Raw genomic sequence first — 19,190 nt, forward strand, 5'->3', positions numbered from 1 at the left:
ATCATGTTGCCTTCCAACATGTGACTCAAACTACTACCCCCTGTATATTCTGAGGAATGTGCAGGAATTCAGCCCATGCTTCAGCACGGTGGCACTGGTGACAACAGCCTGATGGTGGAAATTTCGGCCCCTGCCAGCATCCAATAGTTGTGAGTGTGAATGCAGTTCAGTGTGAATGTGTTAGCATCACCAGACCATTTGGTATTCATGCAGCTGTGCATAAACTCTTCTCACTGAAACTTGAATCTCATAAGCCTCATTAAATCTTCATTAAGCATATATGGCTGCATGGAGAAAATTTGACTTTAATGTGTTTGCCTGCATTAGATTAAATTACACACATTATCTTCTAGATGAGGCCCAAACATATATTTCACTTGAAATGCCAGTAGCTATCTTAAAATATACCAAGAAGTTAAAAAGCTTTCACAATACAAGATCCAGCTACTTATTCCACATATACAAAAACACAGCTAGAGAAATACAGTTCAATTGTCAATGCTGAATTTATGAGGAAAGTCTAAAAAAATAGAAAAACTCTGATAACTGGACATCAATTCAGAATGGAACACTGCATAATGCCGCAATATGAGCATCCATTTAAAATGGGAAATCCCCAACAGGAGAAGCATAAGGGGATCAAGTACTCGTGATAAAAATAGATGAATACTGCACCAAAAACATGCATACAATCGCCATGGTCATTCGGTATGCTCGTGATGGTCTAAACAGTGATCTAACATAAGAGTGAGACAGTGTTTCCAAATAAAATTCAGTGAGTAACTATATATTAATTAAACTTTCTGATGCAGCAAAATGAGGACACAAAGCCATCTCTGGGTTCTGGAGCTGTTTCAAGATTTGCTTGTGAAATTTCTCTCTGACACGATTGAACTCCATTATGTCCATGGGATCCTCTTCAACCCAGAATTTGTGGAATTCATGCATTAAGTAGCCTAGAAAATAAAAAAAAGGAGAAGCAGAAGAGATAAATACAGTATGTAAATATCACAGAAAATTAGAATGAAGCCTGCAATTCAAAATTTTGGTTTAAATCCTGGTCACTGAGGTCTGCTATTCCACAACATTATGCAGGAGAGGTCTCTTTTACTCCAAGAGATGTTACTTTCAAAGAAAAGCTCAGCAAACCACCCTTAAAAACCACTTCATGAAACGCAGAAAGTTTGAGCTTCACACCCCCAAATCCAGGAGATATCCAAGAGATTCCATCTGTACTTCAGCAGTGACTGTGTCGAGCATGCCATTGGGCAATGGAGTTTCATATATTGCTGGTACAGTCAAGAGAAGACAGCAGAGCTCAAAAGCAGTGGGTCAGATGCAATTCTTAGCTTCATATGTGTGTCCACACCATGGCCTGAGGGAGCAGAAGGGTGCAGATGAGGATGTGGAGAATCAGCATTTAGGAGATACATGCTTGTGAAACCACTGTTCTCCACTACCAGGAAGGCTGCTGGCTGGACAATGCAATTTTGACTTTCCAGCTCAGTCAAGGCAGCCTGGAGGCATTTAATGCAGCCTAATGGTGTTTGGGCTTGAAGACAATTTGGCAGAAACCTAGGATGACAGCAGGATGAAGAGGAGAGTAACTGCAAGAGTATAAGAGTAGGGATTTGTCAGACTCAAACAGATAATCTCTGGATGAACAGCCCTTGTGCCAGAAAACTTTTCCTGTTGATGCTTTATTTCCAGTAAAGCCCATTTTATAACAATTTTTGTTTCTTGGGATGTCAGGCACAGTGTTGTAGGAACATCCATCACCTTTACTGGCCCGTTACTACATCAGAGACCCATCCAGGTTTTATTCTGCATCATAACTCATATTGTGCATGGGCTGTAGAGGGAAGAGCTGTCAAAATCAGCTCTCCTGCTAGTGTAGTCATGATGGACTGGCCATGCTGGTCAGCAGTCACACTGGTCCTGGGACACAGGCCCTCTTGCAGCCAAGACTTTTGCAATTGCAATAAGAAACTGTAAACGTACCAAAACATTCTTCCTTTCCCAGATTCATTGGTGGTGGATTTTAGATGTGACAAGAAACCAGAACCAAGAACAGGATATGAAGATATGGGAGTCAAACCAACCATACTAGATACCTCTGTTCACAAGACCATGGGCTCATCAGGAATTTAGCAAAAAGTCCAGAGTAAGCCTTCCAATGAAAAGATGACCTCAAGGTGTTCAGTGGATATTTAGGTAGATACTTATCTGTCTTTTCTTACTTATCAAGCCAACCACAGTCAGAGACAACAGCCTAGCAGTTAAACAGCCTGGGGGGTCCTACCAGCCAGTTGCAACCAGAAGCATCAAAAAAGGAGTCCTGCTGTAGCAGGCAGTAGTGTAGTATATCTGTAGTATGATATCTTGCTCACATAGGATTTTAGGTGAATAAATAATATAAAATAACATTCGTGTTCTGAAAAGCCTATACTATTCATTAAAGGGATGCACAGAACAGTAGCACTTACTAACCAGTAAAACATTATAGCTTCAAAACAAAAACTGTTACCTAAATAGCCAAACTTAGAACAAACAAAACCTAAACAAAAAAATCCAAAACACTTGCAATTTAAGCAGTTGTCATAAATGTGAAAAGCAGTGCATCCTGACGTAATCTGTACGTCAAAAATATTAGAAGTGTTAAGTGTTGCTCCCCCTGTGCAAGGATGCACAACAGGTCTCTGGCTTTAGAAGGGATTCTCAAATATAGGGCAAAGGGCTGGGAAAGCATTACTGTGAGACATTATATTTGAGACATTATAATTGACAACTCTACTGAAGGATGGAGAGTAACACTTGAAGGTAGATGCAGAGGTCTTACATCAGCGGGATTTTTTGAGAAATAATATTTAGAAGCACTTCAAAGGACCTTTAGTTTCTTATTTTTATTTAAAATTAGCCTATCACTTGTTCAGGCCCTTGGAGGTTTTCTGTTTCCTTTTTTAAGTCTTTCTCTCAACCTCTTGGTTTGGTGGTGTCATCCATCAAAACTAAGAACTGAAACCAAATATCCTAAAGACAGGAGAGCAAGACAAGCACTATAGTCTCTGTGCTGTGTCAGAAGGAGATTTTAAAATTTCTTTCTTAAAGTATGGGTAATACAAAAGTGCTAGCAGGAGTACAGATTATGTCTTCCCACCCACCCCACTCCCACTTACAGAATGTCTGCTGAAAGTGAGTTAGTGTTGGTGCTTCTGGAGCAACATTGTAGAAATGGGTCTTCAGAGCTCCACTCACAAGCAGGTTGTATGCAAGATCTGTTATATTAATGCCCACAATAGCAAAAGAATAGCTGTAAGAAAAAGAAGCAGCAACATTAGTGGAGTGTTTGTCTCTGCACATTGTAAGAAACACTGATGACTCCAGCATTGCAGAACTGTGCTACTGAGGTGTATTCATTCTCTCCTTTGTGAGCTTCCAAGGTGAGGGGGTGAAAAAACAAGAAAAACATTTATCCTGCCTGTTTTGTACGCTCCGATGGCAGAATTTCCTTTGTGAGACATATGGTCAGAGCGAAAACAGAAGTTTCATCACTGTGCCAGCAGTTTTAGTGGAGCAGCACAGATTTATTCCTACTGAATAAGAAGGGAGCCCAGGCTTCCCCGTGCTCACCTCAAGGGACAAGCACTCCCCATGGTGGCTGTGGCTGTGGGGTGACAGACCCATCATTTGCTATTTTAACCCATCTGCCCAACTAGGATTCACCACCCACAGTTAGAAACATCAGGTTTCAACAATCAGTCCTATAAAGACATTCATATGCCTAAAAACCCTGTGAAAAGGATCTGGCTGAGTCACCTTCAATTTCTTTCTAACAGATCTAGATGCACAGACCAGATAACAAGCAAAATCCTAAATTAGAGCATACTGGAAATTGTAATAAGAAAAATCAGACTTGTGAAGCAAAGCCTTGTTCTGCTAAGAGATTTCAGCAAGGACAGGACATTTAGGCACAACAGAACTCTGAATTTGGAAGTTATTTCTTAGTTGCTGAGCCTGCTGCATAAAGATCTTGACATTTCTGGCAGAGACTGTTTCCCAACAAAACATACAATGTCTCACATTTTAGTGATAAAAGCAAACTTGTTTAATTACTTAGTGATTGTCTTCCTCCCATAAACACAGCTACCCTCTGTAGATTACCCTAGGTATTTTTTCTATTATGTCTACCAAGCAAACCAAAATATTGTCCTTTTTTTATTGTACTTTGACAAATTCAATGAAGAAAAAAAAATAATATGAAGTTAACTGCAACATGAGGCCTAATGGCAAGTTTCATAGAAAAATGAAATATGGGTATTAATATGTTGTATTACAAGTTTTCAGACACACTCATACAGTTCCATACTCATGAGTAGTGCAGCTATACCAAACCCACTGCTTAAGAAAAAACTTGACTACTGCTTCTTTCGTATTATACTTCCCTGAAAGCAGATCAGAACCTGTCTCTGAAAATAAGTGAAACCTAATCACATAATATGTTAAGAAGAATTAAACAGATATTAATTACTGCACTATTAATAGCACAGAGAGAAAAGCTTATCCTTATTACAGGATTTTGAGTTATTTTTCCTAGTTCTTAGTTCAAACTATTGTTCCCATAATCTTTGATCAAAATCAAGGTATGGTTAAGACAATGAATGTTGGTATGTACACTGAAATTTCTTTTAAAAAGTGACCTTTTTCTCCTCAAATGTACAGCATCTTTGTTAACCATTGTGTTTGAAGAAGCTTTAGAAAGATTTTTAACTTACCCAATTGCCTTATCAAACCTCTTCTTCTCCCACTCGGCTTTGCTGAAGTGGCTAAGGGGTGAGAAAAAAAATCCAAATATCACTATGCATTGCTATTTGACAAATACTTCCAATTTCTTTAATATTATAACAAGGAGTGGATGGAATATTTTGCCTCTGTTGATGTGGCTAATCCCATTTAACTCTGTTTCTGACCGAACTTACTAGTACAAAACCACTTTAAATGGGTATCTGGCTTTACAGCAGGGCTAATGAACCTGTCTCCCCATTATAAAGCATGTGCCTACAAAAATACTCTCAGTAAAAGCCAGTTATTTTTTAAACTGACAACAAAGATGACCCACCTCAACTAAGTCTAAGATACACAAAAAAGTTGAAAATAGTAAATTTTTTTAAACTAATAAAGAATACATTTAAGGCTTCCGTTCATGAAGATATAAGTGACACCCATCACTGGAGCCATGATTCACCTGAGGAGGCAAACACACAAAATACTGCTCTGCTAGAAAGTTTTTATGTCCGGGCAAATTGGAAATGACAAAACAGGCAAAAGTAAGGAACATTATTTCCCATTATTTGTCACAGTAACACAGAGGTTTTCAAGGACACAAAAGTGCCTCCCTTAGAAATAAATTGCTCAGGGAACTGTTTATTTCTAGATAAAATTTCTATTCAGTATCTTCATTTAAAAACCTTCCTGATGCAACCAGTCAGCTGACATCCCACTAAGCAGGCTTTAATGGTACCTACTCGCATGAAGCAAGTTTAGCAGAAATCAGTACTTGTGTTTATCAGTGGCTAAAAGCAGGCAGGGAAAACTGCCTTAACCAGGGAGCTACAGATCAGACATGGCTGTGGGAGTTTTGCCTTAGTAAGGCTAATCAGAGCTTGCAGAGTTACAAACAGTTATTTGAGAAAGTGCCTTGCTTGGACTATACTTCAACTACAATAACCCAAACTTTGTGTATATGGTATTTAAAAATTGTTGCCATTAAGTATTAAAGATGATAATCTGTTCCTACCACCCTGACCTGCCTGTTACTAGGTGGAACGCATGAGGACAAAACTCCTCCTCTGAAATGGCTTTCATTCTCTAAACTCTCACAATCTTTGTGGATTGTGGCATAACATCAGTTAAAAAAACCTCAAGCAAATGTTGAATAATAAAGGTGTAGGATGTGGACAAGCAGTACAGTTCAACAGAAATAGAAACTACACTGAACATGATCACACCAGAAAGCAGCACAGCTGCTAAGCAACCACACCAAGAGGATCAGCATGGGCACAGCATCTATCTTCTACTGAACACTCTTTCAAGGCATAGAAATTGCACACACACAGCACCCCAAGACAGTCCCTGGTAATCAAACATGCAAATGAAGAGCAGTAACAGGAATCCCTGCTTCACAGCCCTGGCACTGAATAATCAGCATCTGGCTGGTATAGTTTGGTTTCCCATATAAGAGATCATTGAAACAAAAATCTCAGCTACTTTCTATAGTGCTACTTAAGCATTGTGATGATGATCCCTGTTCATCAGCATTCATTAATAAAAATCATACATGGGGAACAGAATATATAAAGACACAACTGGATTTGTGGGGGATGCTTGTAGGAAGAAAGTGAATGCCAATAGATAAAAGAATTCCCAGATAAATGATATTTGAGAGCTGACACTCAGGCTCCAAGTCTGAGTTTACACACACCCCCACCCCAACCCTGCAAGTTCTTTTTGTCACAGAATTACTGTGGGTAACTCAGCCACAAAGTACTGAGGAGGTCTGAAGCTTCACAGGATTCAGATGTAGACCTGCTAGATGGGTGTCTAACACAACTGGCAAGAAAATAATGTCTTCTGAAGCAACTGATTATTAGGTAACTGGCTGTGAGGCATTTCTGCCCCCCTGCAATAATGATGGAATAAATCCCATTTTCACGAATCATTCACCACACAGAATTTTTGCCCCTTGAATGTACTTGTTCTCTCAACTTTCAGGACATCAAATGGGACAGATTAGACCCAACACTAGTCAGGGCAGCCAGGGTATATCACTATACTTCAGGGGGCTCTTCAGCTGTGCTAAAAAGCCCTGGGCTTGGGCTACTTTTGATTATCAAGTCAGTGACAGCTGTTCTGACCGTAGTGGCACTGTTTAGACATTTTTCCTACAAGTGACCCAAAATTTGTTAGTTAAACCTGGTATTAAATAGATCTAAAATACAGTGTCTTAGCTATATCAAGTGAGGTCGACTTAATTTTTTATATATAGACATGCTGATATGTATCCAGTGTTGCACCATCAGCTGTGTTTGACTTAACTTTAGAGAAAGGAATATGGATCTCTTGTTGTTACAACTAAGACTTTTGGTTTATAATATGCCAATTTGCAGCATGGTTTGATCTTTATTTACATATAGGGTCTCATAAAAAAAAGAGAAAAGAAAAAAAAATACCTTAGTTCCTTCTTAGTGACTTCCCTTCATTATGAAAAGACAAAAAGAAAGGTAAATAAAAATACAAAATCTCTTGAATTTAGAAATAAAGTAAAAACAGTTAACACTATGTTTTACTAATTCTAAGATTCAGTATTCAAGTCTGTATCTTGGATTTGATCAGTTTTCAGGATCAGCATTTGAAAACAGACAGGACATAGCAATACTCAAGCATATGCCCAACAAAAAGAAAAAACTTGCCCCCTCCCCAAAATACCAGAGAGCACAGTGCTCTCTCAAGTTATTATTCCTGGTCTCAAGTATTACCTGTATTTAGGCTGAAGAGAATCACAGAGAACTTGTTGAGCCACCTCAGTGTCCCATTCAGCAAAATACCTGCAGATATATTTAGGTTTAGGGTGAATTCTTAACAAAACACACCAACAACAACAAAAAAAAGCATCTTAAATCACACCACGCTGTCCATACACACCCTCTAAAGGTCATTATGTATGTGTCACATAACGTCAACCTACAGAAAATTAGTTGCTTATTGCTAGAGCATGTTGGCTGCTGTGCTCAAGGAAATTAGTTCAGTCTTCTTGATCTGGCAGACTCATTAAGCAGGACAAGAGTCATCAGGGGAGACTAAAAATGAAATACATGGTAGGGATTCATCTCCAATGGAAATTCAAAGCCAGAGTCAAGAGTCCAGATGCTCAACTGAGCTTTGCTAGAGAATGAGAGGCAGTGGATAATTGATGTGCTCCAATCTTTAAAAGCAGAAAATGTCTTTTTCCTCTCACAGGGAGAGGATGCTTTTACCAAATGTTGCAGAGTTATGTAACTACTTACAGTAGACAAAAGTTTTAGAGGAAATAACAAGCATTTATCAGTTCCCAAATTACCAGCCTTTGACATGACACCAACACCTGGTATGTGTGTGAGGTGAAGGAAATAGGGATGTAAACACCCTGTTTAACTTTGTGTATTGACAGAAATTGAATAAGTAGCCCAACCACCGAGGTCTGCCATAAATGGCTGCATTTCAAGTGTTTTGCCTAGGAATTCACCATGAAATTCCTAAACAAGGAAGCTCAGCAGTAACATAACCCTCCCACCTACCCACTCCTCAGGCATTTTGCTTAAGGAGATAGAGATATTGGTGAAAATACACTTTATAGTTCCTTTCTTGTGGGAAGAGAGTGATAACATACTATATCACAGTGAAACAAACAAAAAAATGGGCTTAGCAAGCAGTATTAGGGAGATGATTTAGAAATATTGAAAAGAAGGAAAAAGCTCCAAGATAAACCCTCCAAAAACTGGGCTAGCAAACAAAATTATTTCTATTTTTTATATGGAGTCTCTAATATTTTTAGAAGTTATTCCTAGACACTTGATAAAAATCCGCAAGTAACACTGCTTTTCATGACTTAAGACACAGATAAGCCCCATCGACAGTGGAATGTACTTACACCAAGTTATATAAGCCCAGGAGACCCATCCCTCTAAAGTCAGTTTTAGGATCGTCACCTTGGAAACCAATTTCACACCACTGCTTCGAAATCCGAGCTTTCAGTGGAGAACTGGGCTTCAAGCATTTCCACAGCTAGGAAGATTGCAGGTAAAAACATAATTAAACTTCCACACATTAGTAAGGCTTTTTCTTCTTTTTAAACCAAGATAATTTCTGATGCAGGATCACAGCATTGCTGTCCTAGCAGCCCAATCATAAAACCAAGTTGAATTTCTGGGGGTGAGAAGGGGCAGTGGGGGAAAATCCCCAACCAATCTTAAGTATTGCAGATGCTTCAGTCCTGTAAATCCCTTCTAACCTTATTGGCAGCTGCTGTAAAGTCTCACCAAGGACTTGTTTTGTTCATCCTTTGTGCATCAAACTTGTGTCTGCCTCCATAAGCACAGGGACAGAAATGGGCTGGAATTTGGTTATAAATCACTGAGAGGGCAGCAGGCAATCAGCCCTCAGATCCCAGAGGCTCTGCAGCAATCTTCTCTCTGGCCTCTTTTGCAAGTCTCTGGAAGGATTATAAATCAGGAGTGCTAACTTGTCTACCACAGTGCTCAAAAGCCTATTGGAGAACATTAAAAAAAAATTAAAAGAAAAAAAATCTACACAAGAATAGCATGTGCCACCTTCACATTTAACTAAAGGGAGAATCATTCATTGATCTCACATAAAAAAGAGGACAAAATGATTAAACAAGCCAGGTCCTCAGCTGGAATAAATCCACTTAACTGCGCTGGTCCAGCAACTTCAGTGCCTAAATAGCATGCTGCTAGGCACCTAAGAGCAGAGTAAAGTGACGTGTCTGACAAATACATACCTTTCCACACACTTTGTGCCATATCACATATTCACTCTTTCCAAACTGTATTAACAAATCAGGTGTTCTCCAAAACACACAAGTTGGTGAGAAGGGTCTGAAGAACTGCACTTAGACAAATCCTTCCCAAGGGAAAGAGATTCATGCAAATTTCTCATATAAAAACCCCAGAAACTGTATTCATTTCAGTAATAATGACTGCATTTAAAAGGAAGCAAGCACCTTGGGAAGGCTAAAACTTTAATGAATTCACTTCATAATGTCTGCACAAAGCATCTTTGCTATATTTCTTGTCCATCCACTGAAAGTAAATACAGTATTATTCGTTAGTTCAATCACATTAAGTTAATCTTTATCTCATTCATAAAGTGCCCTCCTGGTAAACATGAATAGATGATAGATATTAGAAACTTGAATTACCCACTGCAGAGGTCACTGAACCAACCAGCCTATTCTGCCCCAGCGTGGGTTGGAATACAAATTAAACCCTTGGACATATTTCCATTTGACAGGAGAATTTGCAAAAGCAAAATGCCAGCTGTAAACAAGTGGTAGTGCACAGGTTACACTGGAGACAGGTGGTGAAATTGGCACTTTCTTCAACATTATGTAGTTTATAGAATAAGTTGCACTGTTTAATTTCCCCTCAGACAAACACTTCCATTTCCATTCTGCTTCTGTTCTCCTGCAGTTATGTTTTTAAAGCATTTCTGTGATTCTACATTGCTACTGACAGGGTTCTCAGGAGCATCTAAGAACCAGGACCTGGCCCCAAAGGCTGAAGGGCCACAACCAGCTCCTTGGTGCTTCTCACTCATGGTCAAACCCAACTTCTTGATCTCTGGGTAGAGTAGATGTCCAGTGTATTTAGGAATGCATTTCTGAAAGCCAGAGGCCCTTATTAAACCTGCAGCCAGATACCTAGTTAGTATTTCTGGGGACCAAATTGTAGGCTGGCACCTGGATCTCCCACCTTCAAGACACAGGCTTCTTCACAGGGTAAATCTCTGCATACTTTTGGTTAAAAAATACTCTACTCCCAGAAATTTGCACTTTTGGCTGCACAGGGGTGAGAGTTGAACAAGAGGAACCCATCTGCCCCATCCTACTTGGTGGCTAGAGAACTCCTTCTGGTGTAGCTCTGGATTTTGACTTCTTCTTGGCTGCCTAGACCCCCATGTCCCAGCAAGGAGCCAATATTTAAACACAGCTCTCCTGACATCCATAAGAGTCCTTTGATCATTTGAGGATTATTTTCAAAAAAATAATTTGCATTTGTAAGTGGTTATTTAAAATGCCCTGTAGGATTTTTGGAAGTGCCTGGAATCCTAGAATGCTTGTTTGGAAGGGACCTTAAAGATCATCTCCTTCCAACCCCCCTGCATGGGCAGGGACACCTCCCACCAGACCAGGTTGCTTAAAGCCCCATCCAACCTGGCCTTGAACACCTCCAGGGAAGGAGCAGCCACCACTTCCCTGGGCAGCCTGTGCCAATGTCTCACTTGAAAGCCCAGATAATTAAGGTACCATTTCCAGAAGCTTCCACTGTAATTTGTTTAAGGCACTAACTACCCTCCAACAGCTCCATCATCATGTGCTGTGAAAATCCCAAGAAATACAGCTGAATGTGGACAGAAGCAAAGGAAGTATTCAACTTTTCAATGTTTTTGTTGAGAAGACCTCTGAAAATTATGTAAGAAGGCATTTTTCCTGTAGATGAGCTAATATGTCATGTTTCCATGTTTCTTGTCATTTCTCTGAAGCATACTGCACTAGCTATGTTCAGAAATGAGAGCAGAAGAAATATTGGACTTGCTATTAGACTGTTTTCCACCCCCTTATTTTTCTCAATTCCTTTCTAATATAAGAGCTCTCTAACTCTCCCTCTGCTTGGAGTTTCAAGGCCTTCTTCCTCAAAAATACTTTTATCTACTCCAGCACAAGGCTTTCCTGAAAGCATGAAGTATATAAAACCTAATTGGTATGGTTTCCATCACTGTGCACGTATTATCTAAAGAGTGGTTCTATTTGACTTTCATTTGAAAATGGAACCATGTATGTTACCATCTCCCAGCCCTCCATCCCTCCTGATAACAGCTGGAGGTTTGCCATTGGATTACATCACTTCAGAAATCCAAGAAATTTAGGAAAAAATCATTATTATGGTTAAGAGGGAAAAGTACCCTTCTCATCTTGAAAAAATGTGCAGTGAAGCAGGACAAATCTGTATTTCCAGTGCTCCCAGCACAGAGTTGCTATTGCAGTAAGAGCTGGGTACCCAGTGCCTTAGTCAACTTAGTCCAGCCAAGGGACATGAATTCATCAAACATGGGAATGAGCTGCTTGCTTGGAAGGAGTTACACCCAGACTACATTAACTGGTACATGATAGGGGAAGGTGACCATACCTCTTGATTTTTTTAAGTGGTTTATGAGTGAAATCACTTTGAGCAGGCATGAAAAAAGGATGCCTTACAAGTACCTCCTAAGCACCTACCTTGAGAAGCATTTCTTCATGCTGTGGATTCTCTGAATCATAGGGCTCTCTGCGCAGCTTCTCAACCTCTGCAACCAGGTTTCTGTACCCCACAATCTGCAGCAGGCATGCCTGAAGAGATACTCCCAACCTAAGGGGGGAAGGAGCAACATAATCCAACTTAATCACACATTAACTGTGAAACAGCACTGCCTACACTCATTTAATTCACCTGAGTAGTGTTCTGTCAATGAAGTGATGCTCTAACACTTAGTTATAACGGGAGAATTTACAAGAGATTCGTATTTTATTAAACAAGGCCTTGTGAAATGCAAAGTCCTATTTAGGGCCTTCCCTAGATAATAAAATCTGGGATTTAAAAAATCTTTGAACTGTGAATTTTCACACATTGAAATCTCATCATAACCATACACAGTTGCACTGAAAGCCTGCTACAAGCACATCACTGAATCTTTCCTCTCAGCCCTCAAACAATGCCTTGAGACCAGAGATGTGAACTTACAAAACAATGGGTGAGGGGAAAGGACTCAGCAAAAAAGCTAAAAATATTCATTTTGATTCCATGCCACAAAAGCTCACAGAAAAAAAGCTAAAAACTTGATGTAATATAAAGGTCTACCCGTAGGCAGCTTTTTTTTTTCCTAGTCTCATGATAAGAATTATCATAATGGCTCTTTTCATTATAATGCAGATTTCAACTTTCCTTTTAAATTTCCTGATGTATTGTTAAGAGAAACAAACAAAAAACCTAAACCAAAAACCTGCTCCAGATACGTGATTTCCAAGATTTTAATTTAAAAAGACTTGTTTAGTTTTAGGTTAAGACTTTGTAATATTAAATACAAATCATGTACAACACAACTGCCACACTCATAAGAATATTTAATTATATATGGGAATAAACCCTTAAATTTGTAATAATGTCTGAAATTATCTGAGTGCCTGGTATGAATTTGAAGATCCATTCACATATCCTCATGTTCCTCTGTGGAACAAAGGCTGCACTGATATTAAGCTGCAGAGTTTTCTCATTTATCTTGTTTGATAGATGGAAACATTTTGCTTATTTCATAATACTGCTTTATTTTCTGAGCAGAAGGATTTTCAGTGCTTAACTTTTGAGATTAATCTACAGACTCAGAGATATTACCATAAGGCTGTTTCTATTGCTGCAGTTTCATGCTATTTGTGGTTATAAGCCTTTGGAATAACCTATGCAGTGTTTTTCTTCCCTTGTTGTTTGGGTTTTTTAATATATGCCTCACTTGCTGTACCCTGCAGTTTTACAGCAAGGCTGCATTTTCAAAGCAAGCTGAAAAGCCTGGCAACACTGCCTGTGAATTGCTGTAGTGCATCACTAAACCACTGCCATGACATTTTCAACTGGGTAACTTCAGAACAGTTAAGAGCAGAACACCACAGGCAGTGGCAAAGCAAAGCAATTTTATACTATAAAAAGGAAAAAAAAAAAAGATAAATTTAAGTCCCAAGTTGCATAACACACACAAATCAAGCAGTGCTTGCACTTTATCTAAAACTAGCCAAATGCTCCATGCAATGCTATTCATGGAGGGAGGAGGGGCAGGAATTCTCTCCCCCACTCTGTTTCACTGAGCTTTTGCTCTCCTCCTTGTCCCTGCAGGACACGGGTTTGCTGCTGATGCCTCAACACCTCCTCCCTGCCACTTCGGTGCTGTCAGTCACAAGTGTCAGAGCACAGGAGAAATCTGCCTGGGCTTGCACTCCCACCTCACTCAGAGCCAAGTGCTCCATGACATGGAGACAAGTCCAAAATTCAGAGTTTTCCATGGACTGCTACTATAGTTAGTGAAGGCTGCACTGGTCACCATCTGGTTACTCAGCCTGCCTGCTCCCACCACTGAGCATACACATTGTTATCTCAGAGACATTGATAGGGGACTCCCTCTCTTCAGGTCCGTAGCATTCAGAAACAGCTCAGTGCAAACACTCCTGGGGTGCTAGTTCAGCTTTGCAAAGATGCTGCAGTAACAAAAATCACTGCACACAGATTTGCAGCAACACATACAGTTTGACACATGGTCCCTTAACCCAGATTTCACATCTCTAATCTGCACGAGAGGTCAGAGCTTCAGAACAAGACCGTTTAGATGCAGGTTTTCTTATGTTCAAGAGCAGACAAGACAATGGGTTTTCCTTAATCCCGTTTTAATAAATAGCTGACCTTGTTTTGCTGAAGTTTCCTGAGAAAAACTTAGTATAGATCAAATGGATCCCATATTCTAGTGGAAGGCATCCCTGCTCGTGTAGGCTGTTGGAGCTGTATTATCCTTAGGGTCCTTTTGAACCCAAACCATTCTGTGATTCTATAAAACTTCAGTGTAGATGCTCAAAGTTTTGTTTCAGGATGGATTTAATGTAAGGAGAAACCTAGTAGCAGTGTGTGTTTCTATGTATGTGGCAGCACCTTGAATATCCCAAGCTCTTATTTCTCACTGTTTTAAAGAGGTATTTCAGGGAATTGGAGGGGTAGGGTGTGAAATACTCTCTAAAAGTTTGAGCATGTGGGTTCTAATCCAAAACAAATAGTTTTGTGCTAAGCATATGACCATACCTGCATAAAGAAAAAAAATGTTGATTTTTATTTTGTGTGTGTATGTATATATATATATATATAATATTAGTGTCAGATCACTCAGAATGTAACCTAAGGTTCAGGGGCCTGATTCAAGCAAGCAGCAGCCATTTGTACCTCTGTACTACTTCTGGAAGACAACATTTCTTCAGAGGTCAAAGGCAATACTATGAGGAGAATTGGATGATGATCTACAGTGTCGTACAAAACACTATTTTAATTAATTCTTTGTTTTTTCTTGGAATTATTCTACCCAGTTACCCAAGACTCCAACACAATCACTGTGACTGCTGACACTGCAGTTACTGAAGTCCACAGGCTGGGCTCTGAGCTGTGCTGTTTTCTTTCATATGTCACCTTCACTAATTTTTGCCCCTGCTGATTTTTTTTTCTGATTTTCAGCTATCACTGTTCTGTGTAATACAAGAGCACCAGATCTGTGACAGCCACCTCAGATGGGCAGCATCTCAACATGCCTTACACCACCTGAACGTGTGCTCTTTCACAACCTCCTCTTTGAGGGTCATGTGGGCAGGGTCCAGTCAAATGACACCCCTGGAAAAGGTCTAGGCTTTTCAACTCCCAGAAAAATTCCACAGGGCTTCTCATCCATGAGAGTAAGGGCCTTTCTTTGCTTTGTTTCTCTTGTTTTTTCCTCCTTTAATGGTTGATTTGCCATTTTTTCAATCCCGGTGGACAGTGGACATATCCATAACAGTTGTTTCTCAAGTCAGTGAGACAACCAGTGTGCTCTGGTTGGTTGGTTTATGATCAGTGAAGCCTCATTTTAAGACTATTATTGCTACTAAAATTTACGTTTTTCCAACTAAGCTTTTGAGGTTTGTCGGTGCAGCAAAACCTTAGGATCATCTTACTTACTGATGTTGATGACTTAAAAAAAGGTAGCAATCAATTAATATATGCCCATTCTAGATTATGTACATTAATTTCAAATTTTGGTAGAGGAGTGAACCTCAGACTTATCACCTGAACGATACAACCCCCTTAACATTTCTGTAACCAGTTCCTGAGCTTGTGCCTTAAGGCAGAGGCTGAGTTTAGGTAACTACAAAAGTGTTCTCACTCTTGAAATACATGTTTGCAAATTTAATGTTTAGTTGTCCATCTCTTATCACTAACATTTTGCCACATTAAAAGAATATCAGCTATGTTGTATCATTAAAACTTTCATTTGGATGATTAAAGGCAATTTTTAAATGAAAGCAATTAAATCATTTACATCAGTTACAACAGGATAATTTCTTCCCTACTCAAAGGACTGCACACAGCCATCACTGTCACTGCCAGGACCACCTGCCTTGGTGGTATTTCATCCCCAGGGAATTGGCCTCCAAAAATCAATGTACTAAGCCTGATTCTGGAAGCAGATAGATAGTCTCAAGACTTGCCTATTACAGTTAACATGCAAGATCATTCATTTTTCCATCAGCTTTTAGACAGCATAGCTTAAGCTGGAGTTTTACACTGAGAGACAGAATTCATCTTCAAATTGTGCGTGCCACAACAGCTATAGAGAACCAGTTCTCCATGGACCCACTCACTAAAGAATCAATACTCATTTATTTTGTAAGGAAACTGAACTTACTGTGGATTTATATCTGGATTAATCCTTTTCAGCTCCATGATGTCATCTATAGTTTTCTCAATAGCATCAGGGTGGACACTTACTGAAGTCTGCAGCCGCTAAAAAGAGATTTTAAACACATATTAATTCTTATGGAAGCCATAATACAATAGAAGTTAACAGCAAATGTCACATCTGAAAGCTTCCAGATTAAAAGTCCAGAAGACCTAGCCCAATGGGTCTTCTTTCCACACCTTTCCAATCTATTCAACCCCACTGACTGGTTTCAGAGCAGTTGTCCTGTAAGAACCTGAGTCACTTTGCCAAGCCCTTGTAGTACATTCTCTGTCCACGTATCTGTAATGACTGCCAACAAAGATGATCTGTACTGAAGCCTTTGGCCAAGAAGCAGCCTCAGACCATCTACCTAATTACATTGGCCTTCATTTGACACTCCCCCTCATCCAACACACTGCAGTAACGATTTTACAGTATTTTTTTCCTCCCTTTTGCATATCATTGCACTTTGGAGAAATGCTTCTGGAAGTTCAGTTTTCAAAAATCAACATCCAAAATATTAAGAGGTTTAACTTTCCAATGCTTTTTCTCAAAGCTACACAATTGCTTAAGTGCAGGCAGCTTTTAAGTAAGATTCTGCCTGTTTGTGTTAGAAGTACATTTGGAAGCACCATGCAGAACCAGGAGCTATGTCACATTGTTTTTGCTAATGCTGAGATAAGCTTTTCAACATTAGTGATTCTCATGCCAAAGGGAACTGAGTGGCTGAATGATGCTATTAAACATATACACAAATGCTTTATGAGAATAATTTAGGTTAGCACAACCAGTGCCTCAGGGAAAGGATTAAGTAACAAAGGCTCTTCTCCATGAATGTTTTTAAAAGTAAAGCAGAGATTAAGTTGTTGGTTACCTAGGCCTTCAGCCTCTTTAATACCTATTTTCCAGTGTGTAAGTAACTGCCTCCAGGTTACAGAAACTCTAAAACAGGATGAGGAATCAAGCCAAGAAACCCCAAACTACAACACATCACCTTTGTCTCCACAATAGTCACTGATTCCATCAGTGCCACAGTGTATCTGCTCCTGGGGCATGGGACACTCTCCTTGACTTTTCAAGATCACCTGCTATTGCAAACCCAAGACCTTCAGCAAAAGATGCTTTTAATGTAAAATCATATAAAAAAGTAAAGCGATTTTTTTTGGTGTGAGCACATAGTAGACCGAATAAACCAGCTGCACAGGACACAGTAGGAAAAGTGAATGGTAGGACTTTCACTCACCTTACTTTTTGAACCTTTCAATGATGCCTCTGAAAGAGAACAATATTTGAAAGTATCGTGTCAGACAAGGTAAGTTCATATTGGATAAATTTAACCATTTATTCATAAAAATGAAAGCATACTATTTCTAGCACATGCAGAAAGGTACAAAGGCATGCAGAACTAGTATTTTGCAGTTACCTATTTTCATAGTTCTGGCAGCTCCAGGTTTGGTATTGTAACAGATCCTTTGCAATTCACACCGACCTGTTAGCTTCCTGACCACAAATTTCAGGCAGCGCCACAAACACTTGCAGTAGAAGTACAGGCATACCTGGACAAACATCCTGGCAAAAGAAGAAGCCTGAGAGTAAGAGTCTTAAGCACAGTTGTTTCAGCAAGATCACCACTCAAACAGAAGGTACTTCCTCACCTAAAATTCTCATTGCCTCAAAAGCAGGAGCAGCATTCACGCTACAAACATTTGTACCAGTAAGTGATAAATCACACTTAGTCAACAACAAAAAGAAAAACACTCACAAAACACCAGAACTGGAAGCACAGAATAAGTCAGCTCCAGAGTTCTCAAAACTATTTTTAGAAAACTCTTTGTCCCTTTAAAATAATTGCCTGTAGAGGCCCTACCAATGCTTTGAGGAAAACAGATTTCATGAGAAGGGAGAGCAGCTCACTCTGTCACCATGGCTGCTGGGGACCCACAGAGCCACTGCCCCCTGGCTGAGCTGTGCCTCTGCATCCAGCTGTTCCCAGCAGCAGCTCACATCCCATATGTGAGCCACCAGGTCCCAAGGAGTGAAGAGTGACAATTAAGGAAACCAAAACTTCCCCCTTTCAGGAAACAAGGTGTTTAAGAACCAGTCCTGAGGACTGCCTGTTCTTCCCAAGCTGAGCTTTCACTAATGCTGAGCAATTCTCAACGTACAGAGCTGGCAGTATTCCAGAAAAGGCCCTATTTGGATGCTGCATCCAGTTTTGAGCCCCAGCAATACAGGAAAGACTTCAACAAACCAGATGGACTTCAGCAGAAGAATCTGAAATGGTAGGGCTGGAGCACACACCCTGTGAGGAGAGGTTGGAAGAGCTGGGCTTGTTCAGTTTGGGGTAGAAATGGTTTCAGGGAGAGCCTACAGCAGCCCCCAGTGCCTGTGTAAGATCATGGAGGAGACAGAGTTGGGCTCTTCATAGTGGTGCAGGATAAGGCAAGGGACAGCAGTCAAAATCTGAAACAAAAGGCTCAGTCTAGATATAAGGAGAAGCTTTTTCACCATGAGGACAGTCAGGTAGGGGCACAGATTGCTCAGAGGCTGTCCAGTCTCCTTCCTCAGAGGTTTTTAAGTCCTGACTGGAAGAAGCCCTGAGCAGCCTGGTCTGACTTCAGGGCTGTGAGCAGGAGGTTGGGCCAGAGACCTCTTGATGTTGCCCCCAGATGGAGCCATCCTGTGATCCTATGAAAGGCAGAAAAAGGCTGTATACATGAGAAATACTCTATTTTTAAAAGTTTGCTAGCATTGCAGCAGCTACCAAAGCCCACATACTTCTACTACAATTACATAACACACCCCAAAACCAGATTTCATAAGCTACAACTTATTTGGATACAATTTAGTTTTCTTGTTTCTATGGGTATGAAGGCACAGATCCT

The 19,190-nt window shown here is 40.0% G+C and overlaps 1 protein-coding gene across 1 annotated transcript; it reads right to left on the reverse strand.

Annotated features, from left to right (window-relative positions):
• Positions 1 to 734: 734 nt before the first annotated feature.
• On the reverse strand, positions 735 to 17,873 carry ELMOD1 (ELMO domain containing 1). The gene is made up of 10 exons (XM_008502351.2): positions 17,729 to 17,873; positions 17,549 to 17,577; positions 16,270 to 16,367; positions 12,050 to 12,179; positions 8,684 to 8,817; positions 7,533 to 7,601; positions 7,227 to 7,250; positions 4,773 to 4,823; positions 3,177 to 3,310; positions 735 to 956 (listed from the first exon to the last, which is right to left on the reverse strand). The coding sequence occupies exons 1-10, from the start codon at positions 17,871 to 17,873 to the stop codon at positions 784 to 786; spliced, it is 987 nt and encodes a 328-aa protein (XP_008500573.1). The 3' UTR covers positions 735 to 783.
• Between the last annotated feature and the right edge of the window lie 1,317 nt (positions 17,874 to 19,190).

Source organism: Calypte anna, chromosome 1 (assembly GCF_003957555.1).
Source record: "Calypte anna isolate BGI_N300 chromosome 1, bCalAnn1_v1.p, whole genome shotgun sequence".
NCBI lineage: Eukaryota > Metazoa > Chordata > Aves > Apodiformes > Trochilidae > Calypte > Calypte anna.

Coding starts and splice junctions, on each gene's coding strand:
- ELMOD1 (XM_008502351.2), bottom strand. CDS start 17,873: ATGTTTGTCCAGGTATGCCTGTACTTCTACTGCAAGTGTTTGTGGCGC. Junction 8,818..12,049: donor ATGAAGAAATGCTTCTCAAG/GTAGGTGCTTAG, acceptor CAATCTTCCTAG/CTGTGGAAATGCTTGAAGCC. Junction 7,251..7,532: donor TCTCTTCAGCCTAAATACAG/GTAATACTTGAG, acceptor TTCATAATGAAG/GGAAGTCACTAAGAAGGAAC.